The following is a 22,909-nucleotide window of genomic DNA, read 5'->3' as shown; positions in this document are numbered from 1 at the left end:
AGTAAAAAAAATTTCTGTATATAAACCAGCATTTCCCAAAAACCCAGTCCTGGATCCCTTTATGAAAATAAGGGGTATTACCTGAAACAGAGATGAAAACCATTTGGTTCGAACCTCCCTCTTCAGCTGCACTGGCACTTGGTTCACATTGAAACAAAGACACAAACTGTGCTGAAACACTGATGCCACCTACTGCCCAATATTCATATAACAACAAATGACAAAAGGAATTTTTATAAATAATCTTTATTGATCAATTAGTGACCAGTTGCCATTAATTTAGCAGGATTCTGTCTAACTATAAGCCGCTTTACAGAGGCCAGTAATATAGTACTGCTTAAAAGCAACAGCAAATCAGTTATCCACAAAGCGATTTTAAATAAACAGAATGAGTTTGTCTTGCCGCACAATTGCTTCAGACTGTTAGTCTGCTCAATTAAATGCAGATGATGCAGAAGACAACACAGATGGAGTCCATTAATCTAGAAAAATCTGAGACTCAGTTCTGAGAAGCTAAACTGTTCATATTGATGCACATCTGTGGTTAGTGAAATAGTTTTTACAGGGGAAAAAAGTTTATTTCTGCTCATAGTTAGTTATGGCACAGAAGCTGAAGCAGGTAAATCATTGAATGGCTTCAATTCCCAGCATCCTTCTCCAAAACATACATCCTGGCACCAACTTCTTTTCAGTTTTGCTTCATTTTTCAGAGAAGGGAAGAGGTTCAGAAAGCTCTAAAAATGAACAATAATTAGTAATGATAGACCTGGCATATCTATGAAGCAAGCAATGGCAGACATATAAACACAATACAGACCAGATGTAGCTACTTTATTTTTGGCACATCCACATACATCAGGGTGGAAATGGCACAATAATGCTGTCCCCAGGATGCACATCCTGTACCAAGGCATGCTTACCTCAGAGCGCTCATATGGCATACAGCTCCATGAGGTAATCTTTGGGCACAATGCCAATGGAGCCTTTCATCTCACCAACCCACCAGCCAAAGTTCTGGTACTCCTAGGAGGAGGACGGGAGAAGACAGGAGATGGCAGAGAATCAGAAGTTAGGAACAAGTTTTAACAAACAGTATATAGAAGGGAAATTCAGAGCAAAGATTTAAATTTTTAAAAAAAAAAAAGCTATGGTGCCCTACTTCACGTGCCAATACTTCAGAGGTTCTGACTCCCCAGTTAACACATCAAGAAAAGGTGTCAGAAAAATGTTTAGTGCTCTGATGTGTCTGCTTGTGCTTGTACATGGGAGAGGTCCCTTTCCGCTAGGCAGTCCACATTGCAGTTGGACTACAGGGGATGCAGAGGCCACACTGATGAGGACCAGATGAGCGTCTCCATTCCTCACTCCGAAGCCAGTTATAACTTGGAGCAGACAGTCAAGCTCCAGCTACCCGCCTCCTGCTGCGCTCAACCCATAGCTCCGCCCACCGGGGCCCATAAATCCATCACAGCCAGAGTAGTGGAGGTTCTAAATGTCTGTCCCAAATGCCCAGAGTGCTTCCTTTGGGTAGGGCCTTGGCCTCCTGAGGAAGTCCTCCAAGATGCGTCATAGTGGCAGGAGGCCTCCGTCACGCAACGAGACCGACCGAGTAAGAGCGTACAGAGCTACAAAGCTTGGAAGGTACATGGAGAAAACCGCACAGAGAAGGGAGGGGTCAGTGTCTCTCTAGAAGGAGTTCTGAGGTTCTTCCCACCACCTGAGGAAACAAACTCTGCTCCTTTTCCATTTCATCTGAAAATAGGTACCAAGCACAGCCAACACTGTAGCAACAGCCCCTCATTCAGTCTGGGACATAAAGTACATTATTAGCAAAGCTTACATGAAGAATGTGGACAAGCTAAGGCCCCTCGGGTGCCACCGATCTGAATGTTGAGGCCAAGGGTTGCAAGGTAACCTTCCATAACAAGTGTTTCCAGTGTCAGGCTGTACAGTCAAGCTCCAGTGTGCTCAGAGGAAAAAAATCTTGCGGGGGGCGCTTGGTGAGGTACAACCTAAAGAGAGCTGCCTACAGGGAAGGGGTCAAAAAACACACTGGCTCAGGAGAGACCCATCACACCGGCCTCAGAAAGAACCCCTGAACAGGAAAACGTCTGGTCTTCAGGAAAAGTGGGGGGGGGGGGATTACCAATAGGGGTAATTTTGAAGAATCGCACCTGGAGTGCTGGATTTGGACAAAGGGCCATCTCTCAGCACACCTTTGATCTACTTTTATTGCTGTAATCTTCTGCCGACACCTGGACCTTTTATCGCAGTCAAGTGGAAGGCCTCCCCGAAACCTTTGTCTCTCTCACCCTCCCCAGTGAGACCAACATATTAAACCAAACACTGTAAACTACCTGCGCTACAGAGTGCGAGTTCACACCTTTTTGACTAGAACCCTGAAATAAATAAAAGCCTGGATTCTCCCTGTGCAGCAAGATGAAACAAATAGTGTATCTGCACAGCCAACAAAGTACTCAGGGTGAACCACACAATGTAAACCCACCAGCCAGGCAAGAGCCTACCTTCCCGCACTGACCACTATGGCAGGACCTGCTGTCTACAGGAAGTGGGCCTTTCTTCTTGGTAGACATGGAACACACTCATTTTATCCATTTTCATTCATTAATTTATTCGTTTAGCAAACGCTTTTCTCCAAAGTGACAAACATCTCATAGAAAACACAATTTGGGAATTGTACGTGTGTGTGTGCGTGTGTGTGTGTATATATATATATATATATATATATATATACATACATACATACACACACACATTTTCAGAACCGCTTGTCCCATATGGGGTCGCAGGGAGCCTACCCGGTAACACACATACACACACACACACACACACACACACACACACACAGTATATATATATATTTTACAGCACTCAGGCTGGACTTAGTGATCATGCACGCAAGCACACACCATGCTGCATCCCTCATGAGCAAATGCCACAAAAAACAGACACCAGAGGAGAAATGCTTCTAAACATTTACAGTGTCTCCAAACAGGAAATATGCACTCAGTTCTGACGAGTGACAAATAAGCTCATCACCAGTGTTTAGATTCACAGTAAACATCTAAAATTCTCTGGATGTGTCAACTTGGAATGACGTGCAGCATGCAATATACAATTATAGCATTAAATTAAAAACATCGCTTAAATGTAAGCAAACAGTAAGATTCCACTTAAGTGTTATTGTCAAACTCTACAAAATGCTTTAGAAATTTACAAAGTAAATAAGTCAGCCATTCAGTTATCGTAATGTTAAATGTTGCCTTAAAATGATGGCATAAACAATACTGTATAATTCTTAAAACAAGCCATTGCTGAAGAATATTTTACTTATGATCTATCATGTGGAATACATACATTCTTAAATCTAACTTGAACAGGCAATAAGACCTTTAAAAAGAAAAGGTACACTTTTAAAAACACTAAGTGCTATACTGTACATTAAAAAAAAACCCTAACACTGCATGACATTGCAGAAAAACACATCCCACTGTGCGTGACATAGAGGAAAGCCCACCTGCTGAAGCCTGACACCCCAACAGTCTCGCAGGAAGGAAGTCGCAGCCCACGACAGCTTCCTCGTTACACACTTTACTGGTGGCTAAAGCATAGACCTGTGTGATGCTGTGTGAACAGGGGTGGGGACGTGTGGCGCTATCAAGACAGCTGCAGGAGATGGAAGCAGAGACCCCTTCCACCCACCACCCCACCCCCAGTGTGTTCCCAGGCCTCTACTCGTGAGTCTATGCCGACCACATGCGCTCGTCCATCTGCGGCAGCTCAGTTATGAGGACACAGGAACAGCTCGATATAGAACCGCAGAGCCAAGCCAGTCGGACTCCCACCCCCTTGTCATGTCAAAGCAGCCAGCTGGGGGCCCTGAGCACCCCGAGTGATAACTCGCCTCGTAAACATTTAGTGGAGAAATGAAAACGTAACCGAGGCAGGCTGAGGGAGCTGCCTCGTTGAAGCAAAGCCAGAGAACAGCTGAAGGCAGAGACAGGCTCGCAAGCAGCAGGGGAGTAACATGATTCACTCTCCCAGTCCTGCAGGAGCAACTGGGTGATCGCGTGAGGAAACAAACCTGCATCTGACCGAAGGGGCTTAATGGTTGTGTAACGGAGTACTGGTTTTGTGTGTGTTTTTAAATAGTAATTCCTGTCTTCTTCCCACAGAGGGGACTGACTGACCAAATTGGCCACAAAGGCATGATTTCAGGGGCAAAAACCAGCAACCTACTAGTACAGTAAGGCACAACCAGCCAAATACAATTTTGCCCACAAGTGAAAAATGTAAATGTGACTGTTCACTTTAGTCATTCCAATTTACACCTCTAGAGGGCAGACTTGGTTGAAAAATTTGGGTTGAGTTTCAGGGTGTTTCAACACAGGCAAAGCAGCAGCAGCACAGTCTCCAAGAGGGGTTTAAAGATCAGCATACAGCTGAGATCAAGGTTACACTCCACTCATGTCAGGACTTAATCCTAGTTAAGGGCCAGTTAAACATAGTGCCTAATAGTGCTCCGATGGCTCTGCGTCAGCATGACTTCGCTTCTAATTTGCCGTGAACACAATTCGCCGTTCACATGCAAAATGTTTGTGGATAAATCTCCTGCTGCAGTGGGGCCTTGAAAGGCGCCAAACCACCATGTGCTGAAAAGCACAAGGAAAAGGGCTGGAGTCCAAACCAAAGCCAAGAGCAGTAAAAACCTCGTCCCGCTGAGGCAATTCAAACCCCATTTCAAAAACACACAGGGCGACTCCGCCACTTTCCACAGCCTTGGCAGAGCAGTATCGTGCAAGGCCCCTACTCTTTTTGCTTGCTTTTGTAAGGCACATAAAAGTGGACAGGATATTAAACTTGCCTATAACAGCTTGACTTTTGTCTATTCGCTCTGTTTGGGGTGCAAAACACACTGTTTCTCTGTTTACCTTGCTTAGGATATAGATGGTGTCACCACGCTTGAATGAGAGCTCATCTGGATGGTCTCCAGTGCAATCCCACTTTCCCTGGTAGTAGTTCTTGTAGTCGGTGCTCTTGTTCACTGCAAGACAGAAAGGGACCATTTAAGAGGACACACGGAAGGTAGATCTGCACAAAACATGAATCTACACTGGTTTCTGTCTGAATAAAAATAATTCTGCCAAAAAAATTTACATAAGTAAAATTAAATATGTAGGCAAACCATGAGCAGACAATTTTAATCCCTTATGACATGATCTAGAGGGTGCAGTGGGTTGGACCGGGTCCTGCTCTGTGGTGGGTCTGGGGTTCGAGCCCTGTTTGGGGCATCCCGCCCTGGGTGTGTCCCCTCCCCCTCCAGGCTTACACCCTGTGTTGCCAGGTTAGGCTCCAGCTCCCCGCAACCCCATATGGGACAAGCAGTTCAGACAGTGTGCGTGCATGCGTACGAGAGACAAGATCCATTAAGGCGTTAAAAAAAACCCTAAAATATACATTGTTCTCATGCAGATGCAAGAAGACTAACAGGTGTGTTGAGCATCAATGAGCAGCAGGTGGCAGCAGAGGACAGATTTTACATATGTATAGGTATACATATATTTTTTAAACAAATATATATTTATTTTGCAATCAAATCATATCGAGGCCTATGCGAACAGGCAGCTGCAACATGCCTTCCCTCCTACACTTTAAGATACCATTACTTCAGTTCTTCAAGTTAGAACCCATCATAATGTCCGTATGTGTCACACATACTTCAGTCTTTAATGTAAATCACTAAAAAGCTAGGATTAATATAATTTGTTTTATTATAACATTCATTGTCACAGACCTTTAAATATGTAAGAAATCACATCAGAAATTAGAAGATTCTGGAAAATCAGTCGTGCCGATTTACTGAAGGCTCCCTGGGAGTTCCAGCTGTGTCAAAGTCTGAGTGAAAATGTGAACTTCCTCTGAGATCACAAACTAAATACTATATGAACTGAGATAGACAACAATGGTATGCAGAGGCAGATGGAGAAAGCAATGGTCTTGGACATTCTGCTCCATTTAAGGGATTCCTCTGATACTTGGGCTTGCCCTTGTGATCTTGCATTTCCAAGATTTATTGGTCACATGACATCTGCTCCCCTGCCCCACTATTTTATTGGTCCCAGAGGCAGGGGGTGGGGGAGGGGTTGAGTGTAGACACTGGCTTTGGACTCTACCATGCAAAGATGTCCCTCCTCATGTTTACATTAGAACAGGAACTGGAAACTACTCCCCTTTAACACAGACATCATCATTTCCTCTTAAAAGAAGAGAAAGAAAGCTTTACATCAGTTGTACTTGAGGGATTCAGCCAAATAGGGGACGTGAAAGAAAGGAGCACACTGAAACTGAAATACCTGCATCTTCCCTCCATCCCAAATTTAATTCAGTCAGGGGAATTCAGGGTAAGCTTCTGCACACACAGGGGCATTATGGGTTTTGGCTGCTGTCTGAATTTGGTTACTCCGAACCCTCTCCCATTCAAATGGACTTGCACTACCATGCTGCCGTGTGCCGTGACAATGACAAGACCCCTTTCCTTGCCGACCCATCTCGGATCGCTACAAATCCCATGGAGACAACTGCTTTACCAGGTCACATGCTTGACAGAGCTCAAGTGTCATATTCATAAACAAATCTAGGCCCTGTGTAAACAGGCTCGCTATGTTTGTGTGACGGTGGAGCTGCCGATTTCAGCTCACACTCCCACGGGTTAAAGGATTACAACACAGACAGAAGAAAGCAATGAGAGCAAAGCTGACAGGCAGGGCAGGGTAGGGTGGGGTGGGGGGTGTTGTGATCTGATTGTAATTACCAGGCACAGCAGAAGAGGGCGGCTTGCTCTGCACTTCCACTACGGGCTTGCTGGGTACTTCTTCTTCTGAGAAGGTGGAGAGGAATAAACAAAAAGACAGTCTCGCCTAAGCCACACAATGTAACCTAGGGGATATGTTCATCTGGAACATACATAAATGTGCTCTACAGTGATAAGGGACAAGAGGGAACAACATCCTGGTAACTGAAAAATGTGATGAACATACAAAATAAGTAAAACATTAAGCATGAACACACCTCCTGTTAGTGTAATGCACTTTTGCACTATTTTCCAAGATTTTGCTTTGAATAAAACTACTAAATGTTTGTTAAATTGAGCATAGTTTGCATTTCCCAAACCACTGCAGATTGTTTCACTTGCCAAAATATTATAATTTATTACACACAAATTAATTCTCTTTTTTTTTATCCTGTATTATTTAACTGACACTTGTCTCCAAAGCAACTTAAAATTTTTGTTTATAAATCAAGCTGTTGACAATCATTTATCAGTTTACAGAGCTGGCTGTTTTTTGACTGGAGGAATCTGGGGTAAGTACCTTGCTCAGGGGTACTACTACCAGAGTGCAATTCGATCCCCTTTGAGTGGAAGGAAATGGCTCTAACCACTACTCTACCTGTCACCATTTTCATGACATTTCAAAAAACACCATTCATAAGCACAAACTCAGTGAAAGAGGCATAAAAAAACAAATATGCAAAGAACAAACACACCCTAAACAACCAAGTTATCAAAGCAAAAACACCCTTGGCCATCTTGCAGCCACTTTAGCGCAACTTAATTTATGAAAGGGGGGAGAAAAAAAAAAAAAAAAAAAAACTACTATCACAGCATCAAGATCTTGGCATGGCTTTGTACACAGTGAATACATGGATGCAGGTCCCTTTTTCAGGAAATTTGACACTAGGCCCATTTCCTGGAAAAGAACAGTAACCCTGGGAGTAAAATGATAGTGGAATCACATCACAGATGTTGCAGAAACAAACCCATCGCAGTTCTGTGAACTGCAACATTAATCAGCGGCGCTACTTTGAAAGTGAAACTGAAAAAACCTTGAAGGAGAAATATTTCTCTCTGAATACAGTACATAATAAAATTATTCCAGTTTGCAAGACCTATTTTCATGAACGGGAAAGAAAAATCTTGAACATAAATAGTGAGAATACATACTTTGATTTCCTAAATATAAGGACATTTTACTCTTTACTAAACTGAAAATTGCAATGTTTCCTACTGCAGCATCTGAACAAGAATTCAATGAGTGTTAAAAATAGAGAGGGCTGAAAAACAGGAAGTTATTGGCCGCACATAGCCATCTGGGCTAAGGCACAGACACACGTACAGGGCCCCCAAGAGAGGGGGGGAAGACTCTTAAGAAAACTGCAGTATGATACAAAACAACCGGATCTGAAATGGGAAGAGCTAGAACTGCTGACTAACTTCTAAATTTTCCTTAGACATGGTGAAGCAGGAAAATGCTCAAAATGACAGGAAGCTTAACGGAAATGCTGAGTTTGTCAAGCATTTTAAGGAGAATTATGTGCAACTGATCGCATGGAAAGGTTAAAGACTGTAGGTCTAACTGGACGAGACTAAAGGAAAATACCGCTTCCTCCTTCCAGCCCCAAACACATGCACACATGCTGCTGTTGATTCATTACATTAGGACAAGTACATTTTCTTATGTTCTTATTCATCTAAAATACAAAAAAGCATGTCTTCTCAACACTTAACTTTTTGAAATACAGTAAGAATGCAATAAGATGCACATAGCAAACAACAGGCTGAAAGTATAAGTAGAAAAACTGAAAAGACTAGTCTATTTCCATATTCTGAGAAACTTCAGATTTCTCCATTTTGCTTCAAAAGGCCAACTTGTCTTGAAACAGTGTGTGAAGTCTCATGTTACCGGAAAATAAAATGCAGGTGTAATTACAGTCATGTTGAACGGAAAAAAGAGTTAAGAAACCCTTGGATGAGTAGTATTCCAGGTAGTATCTGAGCCAGATCCACATACTCATGTGGAATGCAAGGCACAGCACCCTCATGCCTGTGGCTCAGCAGATTTGCATCCACACCTTTGCAAATATACCATTCCTGCATACAGAGGGCTAACGGGCACAAAAACTAGTTACGAATTCTTCTTCCAAAAGGACTCGCATTCTGGAGCAGTGGCATCAAACCATAGTGTCCTCTAATTCTCTTGTGTATGATAGGTTTCTTTGGCTGAGGACCAATTAAATTATGCTTTACTTAATGGTTTATTTAACGCTTATTAAATAACTGCATGACTCAAACCACGTTAAACCGAAGGAGTTAGAAGATGACGACATTTTTTTAAAAACATGAAACTTGTTCTAACAAAAATGTAGGCTACAGTATACACCAGTACATTATTTGCCAATAGGTTATTTGATCTTTCCTGAAACTTATGTTTAAACTAAGTTTTAAACCTCATTTAGATTTTTAGTCAGTGCCTTCATTGTTGAAATGCTAAAAAGTTAAATATGCTACATTCTTTCAGCTGAAGTTGTAATAGCATTTCAGTGAAATAATGAACACTATTACTTGATACAAGTAAGAAAATGAAACAACTTTGCTCACCTTTTTCACCTTAACAGGCATTTCTCAAGCAATGCAAAATTCTAATTTAACTAAACTGAGAAGAATGAAACTTGTGAATTAAAGGTTAATTGCCTCATCTAAGGAATTCAATCAATAGGTCTACAGGGTAGCACAGCGAGTATCACTGTTGTTTCACAGTGCCTGGGTGGTAAAACATATGAGAAGGTCAAGTGAGGAATAAGCAGTAAAAAAGACAGACGTGAATTTGATCCATGTTCAATCTGTGTGGAGTTCACATGTCCTCTCCATGTTTCCATTGGTTTACTCCGGCTACTCTAGTTTTCTCCCACAGTCCAAAGACAGGTTTTTCAAGGAAATTGGTCGACTCTAAATTGTCCATTGTGTGTATGTCTGCGCGTGCGAGAGTGTTTCTTCACCAGTGTATAGATGAGTGACTCACTTTACACAGTGTATGTAACATTGTAAGTCACCTTGGGTGAAAAGGTATGAGCTAAATACTACTACTATAGTGCTCATTGGAATATGCACTGAAGAAAAGAATTTGCTAAATGAATAAAGGCAATTATCTTGAATTCATATGAAATAAAAATGAGAAGCCACACTACAAGTACAACCACTCTAAAAAAAATCAAATGTCCAAAGGCCTCCATCCTGGCTCCAGTGTGATCGAATGAGCTCCATATCTCCGGCAGAACTGCTGATTCTCTCTCAGCATTCAAGAACAGTCTTAAAATACATCTTCTCCAAAGTGTTAAATAAAATAAAAAAAAAATTTTTTAGTTTCTACCAATTCTATACCAAGCCACTCAGATAAAGATTGCTGGCAAATATGGTAGTATTGAACTAAGTGACTGTACTTTGAGTACTGCATGTCTGCATCTGCATCGCTGTTGATCAAATGCACTTCTGCTTACTCTGAGTTGTATATAGCTTGGCAGGAAAGTGCTAAATGAATAAATGTTATGTATAGCACTTAATGTTCTGAGAAGGAAAGAAGAAAAAAAGATCACACAGAACAGCTCACTTGAAGTGATACCCATTGTTGAGTGCAGGGTACTGCACACTCAGAGATGTAACCAAACAAGATTTTCACCGCTTCCTTTTACCAGTGCTTTCACAGGAGGCACACAACCGTTATGCGCAGGAAGAAGTCAACTACTGCAGGAGCCTGGTTGACACGGGAAGCATCAATGTTCCTCATTCCAGCAGCTGCTGGCAGCACTTAACAACAGAAAGCAAAGCATTCGAAATCAGCCCTTGTGCAAGGGCATATCTTCCGCTGGCGACCCTAAACACAACGTGACTCTGTGCCAGGGCAGTCAAGCAAGTGTAACGGGGACCTGTGCTTTTCAGGACTTTTAATGAAACTGCTTTCAGTGGCAGAATTAAACAAACATAAGGATTTTTATTTCACGAGGTGATGTGTAAACGCAAGACATTTTCATTGGTTCTTTATGAACAATAATAACCTTGAAAACCGTGTACACTCTCAGCGATGCATTATTCACACTTATAACTGTCAAAGCGCGGTTGGAGGACACAGAACAATGTTCACATAAAACCCCTAATTCCAGCTCGTGTTGACAGTAACACCCCTGCAAGTGGCTGTATATCACGGGTAATTACCAGGCCACCTCCTCCTGCAGAGACACTGGAAGCGGGTGGGAAACCCAGACATTTTAAAAACATAACAGCACACATAAATGGCACAACATGATCTCAGAACCCCTGCGTTCCACAACACAGTAAACATGAAAGACTGCACAGGCCCCACGCTGAGAAGACACTGCTGAAGAAGAGAAAGAGAGTAGCAGATGTGCACAACCAAACGTGCGCTATGGTTACCAAGATGGCAGCTTTCCACTGAAATCCCCCAATCAAATCAGAGTTACTCTTGCAGTTGGTGTTAAAAAAAAAAAAAAAAAGAATGTGTTCAACAAATATCTGTGGAATGGATCTCATTAAGAGATTAAGTATTCAGTATGCAGACAACCAACTGCAGAAGTATTTGACCCAGGTTGACCAGAAGCAGGGTTTTTCGCCAGAGAGAAGGAAATGGTGAAAGTGGTAGGTGTCTTGGTCAGTCTTCACCGAAAACACATATCTGTGTGAATGCACTTCAAATCCAGCAGCAAACTATTCATGAGTATCCAAGAAAAGCAGAACAGGTCTGCACCTCACCTGGGAGTTCCTCGTAAATATCACCGTCATCTATGTCAGCCTCTCTTACCAGAGGTAAGTTGGTCTCGCTGGTATTACCAACATCATCGTACGTTAGATGCTCATCTTCCTCAGGAATGATGTCGGATACACCATCTGTAGACAGACAAGTGAAAACATAAGTGAAAGTGCAAATTAATATGCTGGAAATGCACCGGAGACAAGATCTTCCCAAAGTCTCACCTTTAGCACAAAGCTAATTTGCTCTACCCACTCCTCAGCTTCTTTCTGAGAAGCAGCACAGAACTACAGAGGAAAAAGTAGGAGAACATTATTCACACAAAACATGCAGCTAAACACTGATTCCATAATGAAAACTGCATTAATCTGCACTCAATTACTGTTTCAGAGATGCACAACCTGATAAACACGTTTGTCAGGAGCGGAGATCTCAAAGCAGCAATCTTTCTTTGCATCCTTGCGCAATGTGTTGTTCATTTTCACAGCGTACCCATCAATGCAAAACTCTCCTTTCTGCTGCTTATCTGTGGACAGAAGGTATCACAACATTTCTGATAGTTTTTTTTTTTTTGCCCTGGAGGCATAAAACATCTAGTCAAGATTAGATCATTAATTTTTCTAAACTTTTTTTTTTTTTTTTAAATCAGTTGATAGCAAGAATTCTGAACAGATTTCTTTCTGAACAGATTTCTTGGTCTCAGACAATTGTCTTCTTTGTTTATTAAAATCCCTTTTCCCCTGAAGAGCAACACTTTATATAACACAGATTATGTGGGGGGGGATACCATTGTTTTTATAGTAAATATTACTGTTCTGATCCATTTATTCCAATAAGTTTGAACTCTCCATGGAAACAACAGCTTTTTTATTTCAGAAAAACTTCATATAAAGTATGAATACATTCACCATTCTAGCCTTCGTGCACATAAGCACACAACATCTCTGTAATAAGAATCACATTTTACAGTTCAATCGTAGAACACATTACCCAAATGATCAGCATAATTTATCTTTATTTAGTTTTTAAATGCTGTGCCTCCCAATTTACCACATGCCTCGAAATTCATCAGACAGTAAGTATCCCATTTCCCTTCACCCAGTCCTTGTAGGCTTGCACACATACACACACCTCCCAACAGAGACACTACCTTTTTCACTCCCGTAGTAGTAAAAGGTGCGTTTACTAAGGGCACACCATCGCTTCTGCCATTCTGTTCCAAAAAAGCTGTGATCTGCAGGATACAGGTTGTGTCAATCCCACAGTGAGCCAAAGAGAAGGACATTGTATAAGAGTACAAGTATTACACTCATAAGGTACATGGCTGTGTGTGCCAGAGGAGGGATTGACCGACCTTTTCTGCGCTTCTCCAGGTACCCAGCTTTGAAAACAGAAGGGAGGTCCTGAGCAGCCACAGGGGGAGACTGCTGAGCACCTTGGAGAAGAATGTGAGGATGAGAAGCAACACATCTGAATCACAGAAAGCAAAGGATTTCAACCATTTACCTTCAGTTACTGACACTACTGAATAAGGAAAATAATCACTAGAAAAACATCAAGAATCTCTCAAGAAATTCTGTATTTAGAACCATTTAAGAGACAAAGATCATATACAAAGATTACAAGATCATATAGAAATGCATCTTAAAACTAAAAAATAATAAACCTGTACCAATTTACTTGTGTAACTGTTTAATAATTTTGTTTAGAAATTGTTGAATAACGGCTAAACCTTTATGCAGCTACTCATGTGACATATACTGGTTCATATGGTGGAATGTTACAAATTAACTGAAGTTTAGAAGCATGTGTCTGCATCCAAATTTCTTCTGTTGATGTAATGCACTCATTGTATTTTCTCTGAGATGTACGTTGCTTTGGAGAAAAGCATCTGCTAAATGAATAAATGTAAAGTTGAACACTTTTTGTATGAGCACTCAAATATAAAGACACAATGATGAGACTAAACATTTCTGAAGTCAGAAAATAAACCCTTTTTGTGAGATAGGCAGAAGAAAGGCTTGACAAATCTTGTGCCTTGAATGCTAAAGAGGGGGACAAAAGCAGTGGAATAAACCAGACAAAAGCACTCTTTTCCACTCACATTCATCCTCCTGCTATTTACTCAAACAAGCCAGAAGCAATGAGACCCACGTTACTAAATTTATAAATATGCATCTTCCACATGTATAAATGCAGTATGCTTTTTAAGCAGCAATTTTATAAGGACTTTAAGGTTATAACAGCCAACCCCAAATGCATATTTTAAATAAAAACATTTAGAAACCAAATTGGGACATCAACATAGTTAAGAGTCGAGGCCTCACTTTGCACAGTGTCCGAACATGATGAAATGCACACAAATGTCACATTTGATATCTCAAGGTCTCCCTTCTCCCCCCACAACACATGTGAGGTGAAGCTAAGGAAAACAGACGTGTTAATGGAAAAAATAACTTTAAATTAGAAACGTACTCTTTAAAGGGCAAAGGGGCACTTTCCGAAAGACTTTTATACCCAGTACGCCACAGAGCTTAGTTCCACAAGCCCAAATATCTGACGCCTTCCTTTGACACTGCCACCAAGACCACAACAGTTTATTTAAAGTACTCAGACAATCCTGTGCTCAGGCTGAAAGCTATAACAAGTACAACCGAACCAATTCATCAGACGATACTAGTCATGCATCAATACTTATTACGTGCAATATGAAAAACCAAAGAATTACATTTATTTATTTAGCTGACGCTTTTCTCCAAAGCAACTTACAATGTTGGTCTGTCTACACTTATTTACCCATATATACAGCTGGGTAATTTTATTGGTGCACTTTAGGGTAGCTACCTTGCTGAAGGGTAACACAACCAGAGGTGACGTTTGAACCTGTGACCTATAGATCCAAAGGCAGCAGCTCTAACCACTCCACTAACAGCCACCCCGTTATAACTGCAATGTAAGTTGGCATAAGTATGTGAAAACTGAAACTGACACAGTTATGGGTTAGCGCTACAGGCCTCATCTAAAACCCCGAGACCTCTCAGTGAGGAGGCCCACAATTACCCTCTTCCCCTTATCTGTTTGTATTCACATGACCCTGTGACATCACTATGCCTCTGTGTGTGGTCTTCTCTCCCTCCTTATGGGTTTTACAGGCCACACTGGCCTCCATATAAAAGAGAAAAAAAATTAAAGTTACAGGCTTACTGTACTAGGTTAATACATTACTGAGGAACAACCCTCAAGGCAGCTGGCATTCAGCAAAAGGAAGAACCTCTGCATTTCACACAAGGTTTGATACTTCATTTTTAAACTCTTGACATGTACACAGAACATGAAGAAGCAATGGCACTTGCCTGAAATGGTGCTTACAAATACACAATCTTCACATTAATCATTAACAGATCTACAAACACAAAAGAATCTTTAAATTTAATTTTGAAACACAAGTTTAATGAGGTTAACTACAGCGAATTTCAGTGTTCACAGAAAGTCCATTTTTCTAGTGTATTTTTTCCAGCCACCAAGCATTGTGTTCACAGGAATAAAGCTTCTATCTCAGAAGCCTAAAAAGACCTCTGCCTCTCTTGCTGTACCCACTGAGCCAACCCACTATCCTGGTATGTGAAAATTCATTTTGCATTGAATAATGTCTGTTTTTGATAAGCTGAATGTTTCAGGATTGCATGGAGTAAATATGTACCTTGCAGCAGAACTTTAGTCTCCACTTTGTCATCAAACGCCTAACTGTTTAACCACATGCTGAGTTCACACAGTGCAAAAACAGTTTGTTGTGCCACACATAAATGTTTAGTTTTTGCATTTGTGCTTTTTTTTCCCCCAGTTTGGTTTGTGCAATCAGCAATATGGCTTACCTCATGGGTAAAATGGAAAAGAGCTATACCATTATAGAAGAGGCCATGTATCATCATGCAGATGGTGTGCCAATCAACCACTTGATAAGACTCAATTACAGAGATTTCTCAGCCACATTGCAGCACGTGTTTTATTAGGAAACCGTATGGAACAATCTGTGAAAAGATTACAAGACCTGCATCTTCAAATCCCAGCTCTTGTATTTCTAGTGTAAAAATGGCTAAACCAGAAATCAGACAGTGCAAGTATACGTGTGGTCAAATGACGTGACTCAGAAAAGGTCACCTACCATCATAGGCAGCCTCCTCATCCTTATCAGTGCGCTCTGAGTTCAGAGATCCTCCGTCATTGGTGCTGTCAGCTTCATCGAACTCATCCGACTCTTCCGTTTCTCCTGTAATGAAAATGTGCACTTAAGATTTGAAGAAACCCACTTGTATCAACTGTAATATGACCGCATCAATACAACTCCCCTCAAGTGCCATCTATACCCTTCTACTGCTCACTTCTAGTCCAAGTGAAAGTGGAGCACAGGTTTCACAATTTGTTTCTAACATCTTGTATTTTCAATCGTTAAGAAAGAGGGAATGTGACTGAAATTAAATTAACTAACAAACATGATAAAGATCACTTTACTCTTAATAAGGATTACAATCATATAATAAGGATTATGACAATATTAAAAAGGGTGTGTGGATGTTAAGCTTTGATTTTCCAGGGTTAGTAATTTGTTCCGCAGGACTGCCATGCAATATCACACACACACATTTTCAGAACCACTTGTCCCATACGGGGTCGCGGGGAACCGGAGCCAACCCGGTAACACAGGGCGTAAGGCCAGAGGGGGAGGGGACACACCCAGGACGGGACGCCAGTCCGTCGCAAGGCACCCCAAGCGGGACTCGAACCCCAGACCTACCGGAGAGCAGGACTGTGGTCCAACCCACTGCGCCACCACACCCCACTGCAATATTACATTTTTGATATTTTACTTCTCTAAATCCATCCACTTTTTTGCATAAAAGTCAGTTACTGAACATTTCACTGCTAAGAAACCTACTATGCATGACAGTGACAAAGATAAAACAGTAACTTCCGCACATCATGGCTTCCTGTCAATTACATACTCTAGGGCTTTCTCTTCCCCCTCCATTCTATAACTACTTTACTCATATGACATCTTTGTCAAAAGCAACTTACAATGGTAGGTTTGTCTATTAAGCTACTAAGACTTGTTTTCCAATTTATACAGTGCAATATTCTTACTATATCAATTCAAGGTAAGTAACTTGCTTGAGGGTACTACAGTGGGAGTGTGACTGGAACCAAATACCTTCAGATTGCATTGAATTGGCTCTTACCACTACGTCACCTGCTGACCCTTTATCAGCTACACAGAGCCCATAGGATTTCATAGCTTTCCTATTCTTTGACTGGACAGTTCCCCCCCCTGCCCCCTTTTATACTGCTAGTGATGGGGTGAAAGTATACACTCCACCTCAAAGACAGTGTCATAACACTTAACCAATTTCCCTGTTCACACACTGTATGGTATGCTGTGTGGCAACAAAGAAAATACCCTACAGCAAACTATATTATATTCATATAAAGTGCTCTGCTGTCTGCATTGGAGGTGTATGCAAATATACGTATACGCAGGCCACTGATTGTTTTCCTTAAACACTATATTAGTGTGCAGCATCTGTAATATTTAACTTTCATCTCTCCTGACACAAAACTAACAACTTTCTACTTATGCAATGTCTTGCCTGAGATAGACAACCAAGACATAACAGGCAAAAACAAACAACATGTTCCCTCTAAGTTACCATTACCTTACCTTTATGAGGAAATAAATTGTTTAACTATATAAATTGAGTGCAACTAATAGCACAGTGGTTAGAGCTGCTATCTTTGCACTCAAAGGTCACAGGTTCAAATGGCACCTCCAGCTGTAGTACCCTTGAGCAAGGTACCCGTAATTACTCCAGTAAAATTACCCCGCTGTACGAATGGGTAAATAATTGCAAGTCACTTTGGACAAAAACATCAGCTTCCTAACAAAATTCTACGTTTTTGTGCAAGGGGAAAATTTACACTCCTCCCATACACAACGGTGTCTGACAAAAAAAAAAAAAAAAAAATCTCCTGAAAATATATACTATACACTTTTTAATGCAATGTTTTATTATTTTGCATAAAGGCATGTTTGCTCATTACACAATCATTTTACTTCCACAACTATTTTATTCTGAAAAACAGTATTGCTGCCTGTGTCAGACATTTTAAAGCAGAGGTGACACTTGGCATCTCAAGCCAATCTATCTCAATCTGTCTGTCTCGGGTGTACTCTGCCTCGCACCCTACAACCTCCAGACTACCACAACCTTGCCCTGGACAAGTAAATCTTGATAATGAATGAATGAATGAATGAATGAAATAACATTAACAGAAAAGCCAGAACTAGAGCTTGTAAAGACTAAATCTGAGGAGAGAAGTATAAGATCATACCCCTTGCCAAGCCCTGCTATCAAACATGCACAGTGCATATAAATAGCCACTAACATGCCCTTCACGTACTGTTTTCCACAAACCCACGTCCACCTCTCTCTTTGTACTTTGGGTCCCACACAGGGGAGGCTCAACAATTCCATTTAAGTGCAGGTGTGAGAGATTCAGCAGACTCCAAACAATATTTTTGTTACAAATATTACAAAAATAATTGGTTTTATCACTGCCATGCCTAAAAAACCTTTTATTTTGGAATTTTAATTTAGGTGACATAGTTGTCATCAGAGAATAATTTTTCCTTCATATTAGGAATAATGATAATTTGAGCCAGATAGACAGGAATTCACAGTATGGGGTGAATTCACAGAACAAATTAACCCCGCTATGTGATGGACAGGTTTGTTCTGAAGTAACAGTGACCAAAAATACCATGAGGTAAATCTTTCAAAAAGTACATCTTTCTTATGAGGCACGTATGACATTGTAGCATAAATAAAAACAATAGCTAATGGAACACACTGTCACTGTCCTGTTTGTTCAGGGTTGAGAGTACACAAACATTACTCACGTTTGTCCTTAAAGTCCTGAGGATAACTGGGGAAGAAAAAAAAATAAAAAATTTAATTTATTTGATGCATTTCACAAAGAATTCATGTATTTGGCAAGTATGCGTTTCTTGCGCAGGGCCAAAGTTCAACCATTATCACATAGATTCATGTATTCAAGGGCTTTTGCAAAAAAAGGGCTCGTTAGTAAATACGGTAGTGTAGTTACAACCACTGAGTGGTTTAAAAAAACTATGTGAGAACATGGTAAAAAAGACAGTGACGTGGGCTTCCATCACACCTTGCTCTGATCTCCTTAATCCGTTTGATGAAGACATCTCTCTTCTCCTTTGCTTTCTTGCTCAAGTTTTCTCCTTTCAGACCACTCAAGAGAAAGGCCTCCAAGTCTGAAAACACAAGTCATTTACTGCATTATTACATGGCAGGGACTGACATGGAGCGCAAATGCAGTAATTTCGTTACTTTTACGGCTGAACGCTCGCATTACGGAAGACCACGCGTTGTATTTTGCATATCAAACCGCTGGTTTACATGATCATGCACGTCAGAGAACACCAAGTACTTAATATCCTAAACTTTGAAAGAGTTAAACATGACGGCTTGTCGTAAGCCAGCACACTCGCTATAAAACTTTAAAATAAACGAGATTAATCTGCCATGATTTGACAGAGTCGTGGTGAATTCGTTAGAATTTATTTTGAAACACGACTGACGTGACTGGTTTTTAACTAACTAACTGCATGTAACATGACATGCGACCACCTACTGAACTTCCCGTCTTGTAGCTTTGAAAGGTTTGTGGAAAATACCTGAAATGAGCGCCGTTAAATCCTCGGGAATCGTTTGCATCGTATATTAATATTCGCGAGGTTCTTTTCAACACGGAAGCTCGGTTAAATTGACAGACACGGAAGTCGAGCGAGACATTTCACTGAATCGATGCAGTGGCCTTCGGTCAGCTGCGAGCGCGAGCGCGCGCGCACGCACACAGGTTTCACCCTCTATGAAACTAGTTTCCTCTTTCCGAGCGCGCGCTGGACGATGCTCTACGGAACGCGCCGCCGGTCCCATCGCCGCCACTGATTGGTCAAGAACGTGAAGGTAGTGCGGCGCGTCTTCTGCAGGGAGGGCGTGGGGTATTTTGTCTCTCCTCCATAACAGCTCACGCAAAACGTCGTTAACACGGACGGAAGTGCTATTAAGTCTGAAAATCATGCAGACCTACTCATCTTTTCATATTTTTCCTAGGTTACCTATTTCCTGCTCAGCTTTTAAAGACACTCCATCGAGACTGAAGAATTGTGATGTGCTGCACGAACTCACACTTGCAGGAACACAGAATAAGACAGTAGAAAAGCACAAGTGATACTCAGTGAGAACAGACAACATGGGTGGGATGAAACAAATACTTCATCCCCTACTTTTCATACTGTATTGTTCTTATCTATCCATATAAAGTCACATCCTTTGTCAATCCTTATTTTACTGTCTTCATATAATTATTATACCTCTTACACTGGGGTCACTGGGTTTTTTGCGTCTTTCAGCAGCAGACACCCTCGCCTAGGTGACCCAGCCACGGTTGATCAGACCCCAGGCTGCGTCCGAGCAGCACTATCTCGAACCCTCAACTTGCGTTTCCCGATACGCAGATAATGCCCCTTCTGCAGTCTCAGGAACAACCTTCTCAGGGTCCCTCCTCCGGCTGCCCGTGACACCTAACATACTGTAGATCATATAGAAAGACCTTCCCTGCAGCCTGTGTCAGTGGCCACACGCCTTGCCCTCCAGCCTGCTGAGTGACACTGCTCCATCAGTTCCTCATTCCTCGCCATCTTTCTCTCCTTTGTCCCATCACCCGTTCCTCCCAAGATGACTTGTCCAGAAGCTTCAGGCAGCAGTATGATTTCTGGCTCTGGAGAGGTCTCTATGATGGCTACCAGAAATCTGTCCTCTTCCAACATTGACCATAAATTGTCAGTCTTGTGCTGTCACCAGGAGCCCTTAACTGGCACAGGCTGCAAATTCTTTTACGTTCCTCGACAAACACTATGGTCTGTCTTGCTAGCTGACAGGTTCTGCTGTGTACAATTCCAACCCTGATTGACTGCGACACAGCCTTGAGCACCTGGTCATGATGCTAGTGACAGCAGCCCTTACTTAGTTCTCTTATGCAGCTGCAGAGGACATGATCCAATGTTGCTGCCTTTGAACATAATGGACATGATTAAGAATCAACTCTCTCAGCTAAACAGGTTACATCATGCCCTTGGCAGCATGTCATGAACACAGAAACAGTAATCGTATTTAGGTCATTTTTAGGATGCCATGGGGGGGGCAGTGGTGCAGCGGGATTGCCTGGGTCTCGTTCTCTGGCTGGTCTGGGGTTCGAGTCCTGCCTGGAGTGCCTTGCAATGGACTGGGGCCCCACTCTGGGTGTATTCCCCCACCCAGCCTTGTGTGCCCTGTGTTGCTGGGTTAGGCTTCGGTTTGCCACGACCCCGCTTGGGATGGGCAGCTTCAGACAGTGTGTATGTGTGAGTAGGACACTGTGCATACGCTACTGCAGTACAGTGAATCAGTTGTGGTTGTAGAAGAAAAAAATTTGTCTTATTGCTGCAGAACAAATGTACATTTACATGATGCTATTTTTCCAAAGTGACTTGCAGTGTTAAAGTGCTTACAATTATTTCCCCATCTATACAGCTGGGTAATTCTGCTGGAGCAATTTAGAGTAAGTACCTTGCTCACAAGTACTACATCCAGAGGGGAGAATCAAACTTGCAACTTCTAGGTCCTAAGGTAGTAGCTGTAACCACTACACTACCAGCTATCCAATAACAGCTGTCATTTAGCGGACACTTTTCTCCAAAGACACATACATCCCAGAGACCAATACAAAAAGTGCATTACATCAACAGAAGGATGTGCATATATTGTACTGTACTACAATAGATACAGTATGTAAATGTACAAGGTTTTTGAAAAACATTTATATTTTATACTGTATTTACATTAGATATGTTTTAAATACATGGGGGTGCGGTGGTCCAGTGGGTTGGACCGGCTCCTGCTCTCCGGTGGGTCTGGGGTTCAGGTCCCGCTTGGGATACCTTGCAACGGACTGGCGTCCCATCCTGGGTGTGTCCCCTCCCCCTCTAGCCTTCCGCCCTGTGTTGCTGGGTTAGGCCCTGGCTCCCCATGACCCTGTATGGGACAAGCGGTTTCAGATGATGTGTATATGTATGTGTTTAAATATCATATTTTTTTAACTAAAATATATTTAAAACACGTTGTTTTATTACACAAGGTTAGATTTCAATGTAAAATGTCTTACTGCAAAACATTTTGTCTCCTTGTGTGGGTCTGTTAACATCTGCAAGGTTAAAATGTTTAATAGCTATATATGGTAAGAAATAATGAGCAATGTGTCTGCAAAACAAAATAAAGCGGGTGTCCTAGCAGGGACCGTGTATGTTGTTTTACGATCGTTTGCAACTGATTACTAAAGTAAGTGAATTAAGGATTTACGACCATGTCGGTATGGCTACTGAATGACATAACATAAATATAAAGTAAGATCAAACAATCTGTGTTTGGTTAATTGCAGTAATTTTGTCATTTCTGTCTTTTGTTGACACTGCAGTTCAGACTGACCTTTTCTATGTAGTTCTGTGACCTACAAAATTGCTCAGCTTATTGTATCCATGGTGATAAATTATATATAAGCACATGACTTTATCATGTTCTTTTGTGAGGTTTTCTGGTGTAACCTGAATCTTTTTTTTCTCTAATGAATTTCAGAACCGCTTGTCCCATATGGGGTCACGGGGAACCGGAGCCTACCTGAATTATTTCTAAATAAAAGTGTGATCCAAAAATAAATTTTAAAAAAGAATTTATAGTGTTATTATAATAAGACAAATGCTTCATTTTATCGTCTCCTTATCCTTCAAATATCATTTGACCACTCACCAACCTTTTGTCTTTATTCCAGTTTGTCAGCCTAGAAGCCTAAAAATGCAGTCTGTTTTCTCTCTATATCCAGTAGGATGAGTGGAGATGGATTCAAGAGAGCCTTTGGTCTGATCGAAGCTGATATGGATAGAAAGCAGACCTTTATCATCTTTCCCACAGTCTTCAGCCTGGGAAAGTAAATTCCCCCTTTAAAACTTGCCCCAGGGTCCCAGAGTTGAGGTGTATCTCTTGCTTCACTACCCATGATCTTGACATGGCTAGGTCAAACGGTGGTGTCTCCTGTTGAAAAAGTTTGGCCATGAGCAAACAGTTTCTCTGCTCTAAACTAATGTACATAAATGAACAGAAATAACCTCAACAACA

General features: G+C 41.5%; 1 protein-coding gene across 1 annotated transcript; it reads right to left on the bottom strand.

Moving 5' to 3' along the window:
- Window positions 1–273: 273 nt before the first annotated feature.
- skap2 (src kinase associated phosphoprotein 2) lies at window positions 274–19,620 on the bottom strand. Its single transcript, XM_029259772.1, has 13 exons — window positions 19,378–19,620; window positions 18,849–18,954; window positions 18,571–18,596; window positions 15,781–15,885; window positions 12,973–13,053; window positions 12,769–12,852; window positions 12,020–12,144; window positions 11,844–11,905; window positions 11,621–11,757; window positions 6,833–6,898; window positions 4,953–5,065; window positions 921–1,023; window positions 274–734 (listed from the first exon to the last, which is right to left on the bottom strand). Exons 1-12 carry the CDS (start codon window positions 19,415–19,417, stop codon window positions 931–933), a joined length of 1,038 nt encoding a protein of 345 aa, XP_029115605.1. The 5' UTR covers window positions 19,418–19,620; the 3' UTR covers window positions 274–734; window positions 921–930.
- Between the last annotated feature and the right edge of the window lie 3,289 nt (window positions 19,621–22,909).

Source organism: Scleropages formosus, chromosome 18, assembly GCF_900964775.1.
Source record: "Scleropages formosus chromosome 18, fSclFor1.1, whole genome shotgun sequence".
Taxonomy (NCBI): domain Eukaryota; kingdom Metazoa; phylum Chordata; class Actinopteri; order Osteoglossiformes; family Osteoglossidae; genus Scleropages; species Scleropages formosus.
The sequence above is the reverse complement of the archived record's forward strand: the minus strand, read 5'-3'. Positions and strand labels throughout refer to the sequence as shown.